At 63.5% G+C, this 10,790-nt stretch overlaps 1 protein-coding gene and 1 long non-coding RNA gene across 2 annotated transcripts in view; one reads left to right on the top strand and one right to left on the bottom strand.

The window, feature by feature from the left end:
* Positions 1–75: 75 nt before the first annotated feature.
* On the top strand, positions 76–1,314 carry LOC144277704 (uncharacterized). Its single transcript, XR_013348477.1, has 2 exons — positions 76–163; positions 799–1,314. It is a non-coding gene; the product is annotated as an uncharacterized LOC144277704 (long non-coding RNA).
* A 3,834-nt stretch (positions 1,315–5,148) lies between these two features.
* KIF5A (kinesin family member 5A) overlaps positions 5,149–10,790 on the bottom strand; it is a 20,249-nt gene continuing 14,607 nt past the window's right edge. Inside the window, 8 exon segments of the mRNA XM_077838888.1 lie at positions 5,149–5,227; positions 5,503–5,530; positions 5,931–5,967; positions 5,969–6,014; positions 6,172–6,313; positions 6,656–6,851; positions 6,853–6,873; positions 7,387–7,408. Coding sequence (XP_077695014.1) covers positions 5,149–5,227; positions 5,503–5,530; positions 5,931–5,967; positions 5,969–6,014; positions 6,172–6,313; positions 6,656–6,851; positions 6,853–6,873; positions 7,387–7,408 — 571 coding nt within the window.

Here is a 10,790-nt window from a genome sequence, read left to right as displayed (position 1 = left end):
GAAGCCGGGCCCAGCTGACTCCCCCGTCACGTGACGGGGGCGGGCGCCGGACCGCGTTGCGCGCGCGCGGGCGGGGGGGAGGAGTTTGAAGGGGCAAAGGTCACGAGCCGGCGCGGTCCGGCCTCTCGGGGGTCGTGACCCCATCTGGGGGCAGAGGACAAAGGTCAGTCTGGAACACGTGCGCAGCGTGGGTCAGGCCCTGGCCTATCCGTGGGGGGGGAGGCCAGGCTGGGCAGGGCTGGGGCCAGGCCAGGGCAGTGGGCTGGGGCTGGGCACAGGGGGCCAGGACAGGCCGGGGAGCCGGGCAGGGGAACGGGAGGGCAGTGGGCTGGGCTGGGGCACAGGGGGCCAGGGCAAGCCGGGGCCGGGCAGAGCCAGGGCACAGGGGGCCAGGGCAGGGCAGTGGGCTGGGCCAGGGCACAGGGGGCCAGGGCAGGCCGGGGGGCTGGGCAGGGGAACAGGGGGCCAGGGCAGGGCAGTGGGCTGGGCTGGGCCGGGGCACAGGGGGCCAGGGCGAGCCGGGGCCGGGCAGAGCCAGGGCACAGGGGGCCAGGGCAGGGCAGGGCAGTGGGCTGGGGCGGGGCTGGGCTGGGCTGGGCTGGGCCAGGGGGCCAGGGGAACAGGGAGCCAGGGCAGGGCAGTGGGCTGGGCTGGGTCGGGGCACAGGGGGCCAGGGCAGGCCGGGGGGCAGGGTAGTGGGCCAGGCCGGGCCAGGGGTGCACAGAATGAGCCGGGCTAGGGGAGCATCGCTGTAGAGCAGGATCTGGGCCTATTCAAACAACCTGTGTTTTCATCCAGCCACATGCAGGGTGCTCGCTGGGGGTGAGGCCCGCTGGCCAGACCTACAGAATGGGGGTCTAGGGGGATCCGGGAAAGCAGCATCTCCACAAAGGATCGCAGGGTCAACTGGACACACGACTCCCCCGGCTCCCGGGGCGATGTGGTGGCAGAAAGAGCCAGTCGGCAGCTTTATCTCTGTCTGTGGCTTCGGGGAGAGCAATCGCTGTTGGAGACTGTGGCCAAATCTGGGGTCCCCGTTTTAAAAAGGCTGTTGGATAGTTGTTGAGGATGCAGAAAAGAGCCACAAAACTGATTTGCAGGCTGGAGAAAATGCAGAGACTCTGAGAGCTCAGTCCGTTTCACTTATCAGAAAGGAGATTGAGAGGGGACCAGATTAGAGCATCTAAGTATCTTCACAGGGAGAAAACTCTGGGTCCTGCAGGGCTCTTTGCCCCAGCAGAGAAAGGCAGGACAAGAACCGATGGTTGGAAACTGAAGCCAGAGAAAATCACATTAAAAATGACACACATTTAACTGGATGGGTGTTTAACCATTGGAACTACCTCCCGCGTGATGGATTCTCCATCTCTTGGTGTCCCCAGATCCAAGCTGGAGGCTTGTCTGGAAGATGTTTGTCAAACACAAGTTCTTGGGCTCAGTGCATGTGTAACGGGATGAAGTTAAATGGCTTGTGTTACACAGGAGGGTCAAATGGTCCCTAAGCTCTTTGATCTGTGACCCTACTCAGGTGGAGTAGTGGGCCACGATCTTAGGGGTCACCTGCTGCAAAGCAACGGGTAAAGTTCACAACCTCATTCCCCTCTTGTGCCCCAAGAGGGGGAGAGGGTTCAGCCTTCAGGGCTAGCAGCTCTTGGGCCCATGAGCCACCTGTATGTGTGTGTCACAAGGGCGCAACCCCTCCTGAGACGTGGCCTGAGAGCTCCCACGTATCAGATGGGAGCTGAGGCAGGTCACATACCCCCAGCTGGGCCGGATCAGAGCCAAGAGGTTCCTGATCTCATTCCCGCTCCCGGACATCCCCTTGATGCCCGGCACAGCATCATGCCCCAAGGGGCAGCCCCCCAGCCACCACATAGTCACTTCATCCCTGCCCTCAGCTTCACCTTCATCCCTCCTCTGCTGCAAACCAGGCTTGGGGGTTCTCTTGGGCACATCCACCCCTGTGCACAGCCACAGCCTTGCATGGAGATTAGAAACCAGAGCTCAGGGATGATTCCGTGGGCTGGTCATGGGCAGGCAGATGTGGGCTGTGGGTTGGCATCACTCCCAGGGCACAAAACTGGCAGGAGGGGTTGTGCTCAGAGCCAGGCTAACATCCCTTCTACAGCACGCGAGGGTTGCTCCTGCCCTGGGAGGCTGCGGCTGGCTCTGAGGTTCTTTGACGTACAAAGCGAAATAGCTGTAAATGGTGGGTTGGGAGAGCCAGACTCAGGGCCAGTCGAGGAGCAGAAGGTCAGTTCCGTCCTAGCTTTGGCCTGCCGAGGGTTGGCTTTTCTGGGCAGCAGGTTTCTTCCCTGCCCACCATACCACCTTCAGGAGAAAGCTTGCATGCCCAACACTAGGATGGAGGGAGAGATGTTCTATTTCCCTACTCTTCAATTCTCAAAAGTCCCACGTCCAGCTTGTTCTCACCTCCCAGGCCAAGGCAGGATAACAGGCCCATGGGCTAGCGAAGGTTATTCCCACCCCTGCCTGATGTAGGAGCCCCCGTTGTGAACCATGCCGCTGTGCACAGTGCTGCACAAACACGAGACCAAAGGACGTTGCCTGCCCACAAGTTTCTTGCTTCTGTCTCGTGCCCACTGCTCCCCCCCCCCCACACACAGACACACACACACAGACACACACACAGACCAGGGCGCTCGCTCATTCTCATCTCTTTATTGATTGATTTTTTTAAACAAACACTTTTTACTCCAACATGCAACATTTTGGTGTGAGGTGAGCAGACGGGGGGCGCGGGTGGGCAGGGCCTGCGTGTTCCTGCCTCTCAGGAGCGGGGCAGAGTGACCCCGACGTAGGGCTGAGGGTGCGCCCGGCCCGCTCTGCTCTGGGCATATCAGCTGTGGTGATGGGAGAAGCGGGGAGCAGGGGAGGTGGTCTGCGTGCTTCCCTTTGGGACACACATACGCAAGCTAGAGGCGGCTGCCCTCCAGCCCAGCTACTCCGTGACACAGAAAAAAGACACCAACGTGGGTTTAGCAGCTTTGGTTTGTCCAGAACAGCACCGTGCAGGATGCCCGGGCCCCATAGGCTAAGCTGTATAATGGGCATCGGGGGGAGGGGCAAAGCCCCACAAGTTTTCACAACATTGGCAGTATCCCCCCATTTTATAGCACAGCCTCTCTGCCCCCAAAGCACCCCACCTGCTAGCTCTGACGGGAGCCCCCCTCTCTCTGGAAGGCACCCAGAGGAGACGAGCAGTGTGCACCCCCACCCCCTCCTGGCTCAGTAGCCTGGTGAGTGAGGCTGAGGGGCACATAGGCTCCCAGAGCAGGAAGGAGCCCAGCTCAGACAGTGCCGGGAGGTGGGACCCTTCCTGGGGGCAGGATGCAGACTGCAGCCCAGATACAGATCCCTGAGCCCTGCCCAGGAGGGACCCCTCGCAGCACGAGAGCTGGGGCTCCCCGGCATCTCTGTTGAGCCTGCCCGGGGGACAAGGGCTCTCCAGGGGTTCGTCTGACGCTGGGCGAGGCCGGGGAGCAGCTGTCTCCCCAGCACGGCTGCGGAGGAAGGGACAGACGGCCACTCGGCAGCCGCTGCAGCGCCAAGTCCAGATGCCAGGCTAGGCTGGGGCAGTGCTGGCAGCTTGGGGTGCAGCAAGGGGGGTGGGCGCACTGTCATTGGGGGGACAGAGGGACGAGCCTGAGGCACTGACCTGGCCACGCTGCAGGGCCTCTTCCACCCCAGCGGCATGGCAGGCTGGGGGGGGGCTCACCCCTTGAGATGAGAAAGCAGGCTCCCGGGACCTGGCAATGCGCCCCTGCTGCTGGCTACGCATAGGGCGCCCCCTGCTGGGGACACCTCTGTCTCAGCAGGTCCCAGTACAGCAGGGGAAGGGCAGCGCCTGGGGGTGCCATGGGCTCTGGGACCCCCAGGGCTAGGAGGGGGATGAAGGGATGTGGGGTGAAATGGCTAATACCCCCCTCTCCATGGGGTGCAGAGGAGCTGGTGCGCGGGGGGGGGGGAGGGGGGTGGAGGGCACTCGTCCTGGGGCCTGGGTTCGATGCCAGACATTCCTCGTGGCGTCTGCTTAAGGCATTTTAAAATCAAGGTGGGTCGGGGCTGGGCCGGAGGGGCCACCGCACCAGCTCCTAGGCCGAGCCCGGGCAGAGCGCCAGCCCCCAGGCAGGCCGGGCCCAGACCCGACGGGCGAGCTACGACATCAACGAGCTTGCAAGGACAGAGAGAGCGCGAGAGAGCGAGCGCAGCAGCTGGGAAACGACACAGGAGACGAGAGAGCAGGACAGTCAGACGCGCGGACGGACAGACGGGGGTTAGTAGAGAGGCCCCGGGAAGCCAGAGAGCAGCATGCTGAGCAGAGGCCTCCAGCTCAGTTAGAAACTACAAGAGAAGAGGGGATGGGGTGAGATCTCAAGCCGTCCCGGACAGCAGGGACCTGCCCCGGGGCAAGCTTTGCTCACCCACCAGCGCTGTGCCGGGCAGGGGTCCCGGGGAAGGCCGGCTTGACCTGGGGGCAGGAGGAGGAGGGGCCACCCCCCCCCCCAGCAGTTTTCACGGTAGAACCCCCAGGGCGACACACAATGGAGGAGGGTTAATGTGGGAGGCAGCAGGGGAAGGCACCCAAGGGTGCAGGCGCGATACTGGGGAGCTGGCAAGGCAGTGCCAGTGTGACACTGGGGGGCTCTAGGAAGGTGGTGCACGTGATACTGAAAGGCATTAGGGGGGCAGCAACAGTGCGACTGCAGGGGGGTGGGGGGCAGGTGCAATGGGGGTTGTTCTCCGGGAGGGTGCAGATAGCAAGGAGTCCCTAACAGGGGGAGAAGTGCAGGGGCAGAGGCCCACAGGGCAGGGCAGGGGCTGCAGGGGCAGAGGCCCACGGGGCAGGGCAGTCCCCAGCCGGGCAGGGGGGGACAGGGGCAGAGGCCCATGGGGCAGGGCAGCCCTCAGCAGGGCGGGGGGGGGCAGGGGCAGAGGCCCATGGGGATGGGCGGTCCCTGGCAGGGCGGAGGGTGCAGGAGCAGAGGCCTGTGGCCAGGGTGGTACCCGGCAGAGCAGGGCAGGGGCAGAGGCTCATGGGGCAGTACCCGGCAGGGCAGATGCAGGGGCAGAGGCCTGCAGGGCAGGGCGGTACCTGGCAGAGCAGGGCACTCACCAGCTGCGCTATTAGCTGGCTGCTGTCTCCTGGTGGAGTGGGAACAGCTTAGCTTGTTCGTCAGCCTGGCAGCTGCAGGGCAGCTCACTTCTGCGGGCAGAGAGAGGGCTCAGCTCTGCCCGCCCCCCAGGTGTGCCCCGGGAGGCCCCTCCCCCTAGTGCCAACCCCCTCCCCAGACCAGGGCCTGGCTGCTCCAACCCGGGGCAGACGGCCTGAACCCAGGGCTGTCGGGCATGGACGACGCCCTCCCTGTGACACCCCTTGGCTGGGGGATGCCTGGTTCCAACCCCACCCTGTGCGTTGCTGGCCTCCCCTGGAGCCACACCCCAGCACCCCCCTCCCCCCGCGGGAGCCCCTGGCCTCACCTGTTATCGTTGATGTCTGTGGCGTTCCCTGCAGCCCGGAAGATACGGAAAGGAAAGTGCAGTGTCAGGGGGAGGCCCAGCCCCCCACACCGTCCTGGCAGCCAGCTCCTGCATCCCCTGCCCTGCCAGTCCCTGAGGGTAGGGGCCCTGGGGTGCTCTCCCAGGACGGGCCCTGGCTATCAGCAGATCTCTGATGGGCTGCAAGTTCTGGTCCCCAGCAGGGCCCCGGCCACCGCAGCAGATGGCCACCTCCAGCCCCGGCCCTCCCCAGCCTCAGCTGCCCGCTCCCCTGGCAGCAGCCTCCACCCGGCCGTTCAGCCCAGCTGAAGCCGACACATCCGAAGGCTCCGTGCTCCCGGCGCCCCCCGTCAGGATTTGCCCTTCTCCCCCCGGCGCCCCCCACCCCACGCAGGCTGGGCCCCTCTCACCGTTATCCACGCTCAGCTTCTGGTAGGGGGCCAGGGGGGCCGCTGGAGGAGCCCGTGCCGCTGCTGGACGAGGTGTTGGCAAAACTGAGCAAGGGGAGACCCAGACAGACAGAGCCGTCAGAACCGCAGCACGGACAGCCTCTTGCAGGGGGCCACGGCCCAGGGACCGGCAGCCCCGGGCCCCACATGCATGGCAGCCCCTCTGCCGGGGGTCCCCCCCCCCACCATCCCTGGCACTCACTAGGCGTCTGGGGCGGAGCCCTGCCCGTAGGCTGCCTGGTAGTTCTGGAAGAGGCTGTTGGTGTAGCTGACGCTGTCGGAGTTGCGGGTGCCGTAGGGGTTGGTGGGCGAGACCGGGTAGTGCCCCGGCCGCACCGGCTTGGCTGAAAGGGAGAAAACCGCCACTGAATCAGGGCTCTCGGGAACCCCCCAGCTGTGCAGGCAGCGGGGCAGGCTGGGGGGAGGGCATAGCCCCCAGAGAACAGGGGAGGTGGGGGCGGGTTACACCCTCGGCTCACACCATGCTGGCTTGAGGGTCCGGCGGTGCCCACCCCTCATGCCCTCCCCTGCCCACAGGACCACTCCCCATGGAGAAGGCCAATGCCCCAGGAGTCGCCAAGCCCCCCCGTGGGCGTGGGGGGTCGGCGGCCCTGACGCTGGCAGCGCCCGCTCCTGTAGGACATGGGGTGGGGACCCCAGTGCCCGGCCCCCGGATGGGCGCTCACCGATCTGCGCCGAGTGGGTGCGCTTGGTGGAGTTCTTGTATCGCACGGCCTCCTTGATGCGGTCCACCTCCTGCTGGTAACGCCGCTTGTCCTTCATGGCCCCCTCCTTGGCCTCCCTCAGTGCACCCTCCAGGGCCTTAACTCGCTCAGCCGTAGCCCGAAGCCGCTTCTCCAGCTTAGGAAGCTCACAACGCAGAATCTGCATTGTCACGAACCAGCTGGGGGCACCGGAGAGACAAGGGGGTGTCCGCGGAGGCAAGACAAGACCCCCTGAGCCCTCCCCCACTGGCCCTACGTAGGGAGCCCGCAGCACATCTCGCCCCCATCTCCTGCACCCGTCCTGCCCCAGGGCCAGTGGCCTGCTTCAGGGAAAGGAGCCAGCACCCCCACGCCCCAGCAGCGGGCTAAGGGGTCACCCGCCCTGGGGCAAGACCCCCACCCCATCAGTTTGGGGCTGGGGGGGGTTGCAGCCCCTCTCACTCCGTCTCTGGGATATGCTCATACACCCCCTGCTCCCAGGTCTGAAGCCCTCTAAGCTCTCAGCCTCAGCGCCCGCCTGTGGCAGGCAGTTCCATAGATCAATTAATCCCGTGCTACATCACTTGCACCAGGGAGTGATGGGGAACAGGGATTCCCACGCAGAGGGCTGTGGTGGGACCGGTGGCCCTAGGGTGGGGGCCTTGTAGAGGGCTGGTGGCTCCAGCAACCTGCCATCCTTCTTTCAGCCCTACTAGCATATTGAGTTCAGGACCCCTGGGGCGAGGGGGGCCAGTATGGGGCAGGGCACAGGGGTCATGCCCCCTATCTAGGAGCCTGGGGTGCCTCCCCATTGGCGCTCTCTCTCCAGTGCCCATGGAGACTTGGTCAAATTTGTGCCCCTTTCCTTGCCCCCCTCTCCTGCCTCCTTATGTGGAGCCAGGCTTGAGGCTGCATGGCGCAGGGCACATGTTGGCTGAAAGGCTGGAGAGCTGCAGGGCAGCTGCGGGGGCCGCACAGGGAGGTGGGGGGCAGGCACCTACCATCTCCAGGCTGACCCCACACCCCCCCAGCTCTGCCAGGCACAAGCCCCCAGCCCCAGGCAGGCCGTGCCGCCAGGCGTGTGGCATGCAGGCAGTAGCGGTGGGGCAGAGCAGAAGCAGAGCGCGTGGCAGAGGGGAGCATGGAAGCGGGAGGCAAGCTGCGCGGGATGGAGAGGGACGGTCGCCGTCTGGCACAGCCGCCGTGGGCGAGGGGCGGGCAAGAAAATGTTTGAGATCACACAGCAGAGAACGTAAGACCGTAAGAATGGCCGTACGAGGTCAGACCACCTAGCCCCGTATCCTGTCTCCCAACAGTGGCCAGTGCCAGGTGCCCCAAAGGGAATGAACAGAACAGGGAATCATCGAGTGATCCATCCCCTACTGCCCATTCCCAGCTTCTGGCAAACAGAGGCAAGTGGCACTATCCCTGCCGATCCTTGCTAATAGCCATTAATGGACCTATCCTCCAGGAACTTCTCTAGTTCTTTTTAGAACCATGTTATAGTCTTGGCCTTCACAACATCCTCTAGCAAGGAGTTCCACAGGTTGACTGCGCGCTGTGTGAAGAAATACTTCCTTGTGTTTGTTTTAAACCTGCTGCCTATAAATTTCATTTGGTGACCCGCTAGTTCCTGTGTTTATCGGAAGGAGTAAATAACACTTCCTGATTTACTTTCTCCACACCAGTCATGATTTATAGACCTCTATCACATCCCCCCTTAGTCATCTCTTTTCCAAGCTGAAAAGTCCCAGTCTTATTAATCTCTCCTCATACCCCTAATCATTTCTGTTGCCCTTTTCTGAACCTTTTCCAATTTCAGTACATCTGTTTTGAGATGGGGCGACCACATCTGCACGCAGTATTCAAGGTGTGGACGTACCATGGATTTATAACGAGGCAACATGATATTTTCTGTTTTATTATCTATCCTTTTCTTAATGATGCCCGACATCCTGTTTGCTTTTTTGACTGCACGTTGTGTGGCTGTTTTCAGAGAACTATCCACAGTGACTCCAAGATCTCTTTCTTAACAGCTAATTTAGACCCCATCATTTTATAGGTATAGTTGGGATGACATTTTCCAACGTGCGTTACTTTGCATTTATCAACACTGAATTTCATCTGCCATTTTGTTGCCCAGTCACCCAGGTCTGAGAGATCCCTTTGTAGCTCTTCACCGTCTGCCTGGGACTTAACTGTCTTGAGTAGTTTTGTATCATCTGCAAATTTTGCCACCTCGCTGTTTACCCCTTTTCCCAGATCATTTATGAATAACGTTGAATAGGACTGGTCCCAATACAGACCCCTGAGGGACACCACCATTCACCTCTCTCCATTCTGAGGGCCCAGCCCGGCCTGCCTGAGGGGTGCCCATGGGGAGGGGGGCACAGACCCTCCCTATCCTGAATGGCCCATCCCGGGTGCTGCCCAAGCCCCCTGCCTCCCAGGGAACAGGGAGAAAGGGGCACTCAGGGATGCTGCCAGGGGAGGGAAAGTGCCCAGGCTCCTGACGGGCACTGTCCCTGGCACAGAGAGACTGTCCCGACTGCAGCTGGGGGAAGGGAGGTTTTCGGGAGGGAGGGGGGAGGGGCCGCATCTGAACCCTCGAGTGAGCTCTGCAAACATTTCCTGCCCGCCCTGGCCCTGCCTGCCCGGCGAGGGAGCAGGCTTTGGGGGGCGGGGGGGTACGGTACCTTGGAGACCCAGAGATCCAGCTAGGGAAAGGCAGCGAAAGGGGACACAGAGCAGTGACTCAACACCGCGCGGCACCTGGGGCAGCCCCCTGACCCCATCTGCCTCCCACGGGCCCCAGGGCATCGGGCAGGAGACTGGGAAGGGCTCCGTGGGCAGGGCCACAGCTCGGGGCAGGGGAAGCAGCCAGGTTATGCCCAGCCTGGGCAAGTGGCTGCATCCCCTCTCCCCCATGGCGCTATGCTACCCCCCCCCCGGGACTCAGCCCCTCGGGGGGCACAGGAAGGCGCCCCCTGCTGTGCAGCAGCAGCCTGACACCCCCACCCCCCCACCCCCAGCGCAGGGATGTGGGGGGAACGGGACGCCAAGGCGCAAGGGGAGGGGGAGCTGGAGAGACACTGAGAATGGATGGAGACGGGCACAAGTCAGGGGTGGGGGGCAAAGAAGGGGGGCTAGGCAGGGCCAGATGGGGTGTGGGGGAAGGAGGGGGCTTGACAGGGGGAGGGAGAGGCCTAGGCAGGGGCTGACAGGGGTGGGGGTCAAGGCAGAGCTGGGAGGGGGTGCGGGGGAAAGCACGGCCAAAGCCCACATTCGCGCTCCCCGCTCTGGGATGCACTCCCCAGGCTCCGCCCCCCTGCACCCCAGTGCCAGCCGGCCCAGGCTCTGCCCCACCACGCAGCATGTGCCAGACAGTCCCCCTGCCCCCCACCACTGGGGAGGGGCCGCTCATAGGGGAACAAGGTGGGGACTGTTGCCTGATCTCCCCAGTGGGGCACCTCCTCCGCCCCAGAGCAGGGGAGGCGGGAAGAGCAGACTCAGCCCCCCCGGTGCCGAATGCATGACAGGTGTGATGAGCCTGGCGTTCTCAGCCCAGGTGCCATGGTGACGGTCACTCTAAAGCCCCAGGGTGGGGGGTGCCCCAGAGGAGACCGCTGCAGATGGCACTAGATGGGGTCAGACCCACCCAGGGGCTGGTGGGGTCAGGGCACTGGCAGCACTGTTGGGGGGCGGTGGCATGGATTTGGGGGGTCAGCCCAAGCTGGGCAGCAGAGGAGGGGGGCTCCGGGCTCAGGACAGGCATGGAGGTTCGTGAGCAGTGCACAACACACATGGATCAGAAAATAAAAACAGACGATGCCAATGGGGGGGTGGAGTCCTGTGACCTCCCTCCAGCCCCCCAATGGGCCCGCCCAGTGCCAGGCAGTGGCACAGAGGGTACCCCCAGGGCAGAGGGCACATCCCCTGCCGGTCTGCACAACCCACTCGGTGCCCCCGGGCACCCCGCTCACAGCGAGTGCCCCCCACCCCAGCCAGTTCCGGCTGAGCCCTCCCCACCTCTCCATGCTGGCTTTGTTCCAGCCCCCCACTGGCGCTCGGCCCCTCCCCCTACCTGTTTGTGAACCTTTGTAAGCTGCTCCAGGTT

Source organism: Eretmochelys imbricata, chromosome 20 (assembly GCF_965152235.1).
Source record: "Eretmochelys imbricata isolate rEreImb1 chromosome 20, rEreImb1.hap1, whole genome shotgun sequence".
Lineage (NCBI taxonomy): Eukaryota > Metazoa > Chordata > Testudines > Cheloniidae > Eretmochelys > Eretmochelys imbricata.
The sequence above is the reverse complement of the archived record's forward strand: the minus strand, read 5'-3'. Positions and strand labels throughout refer to the sequence as shown.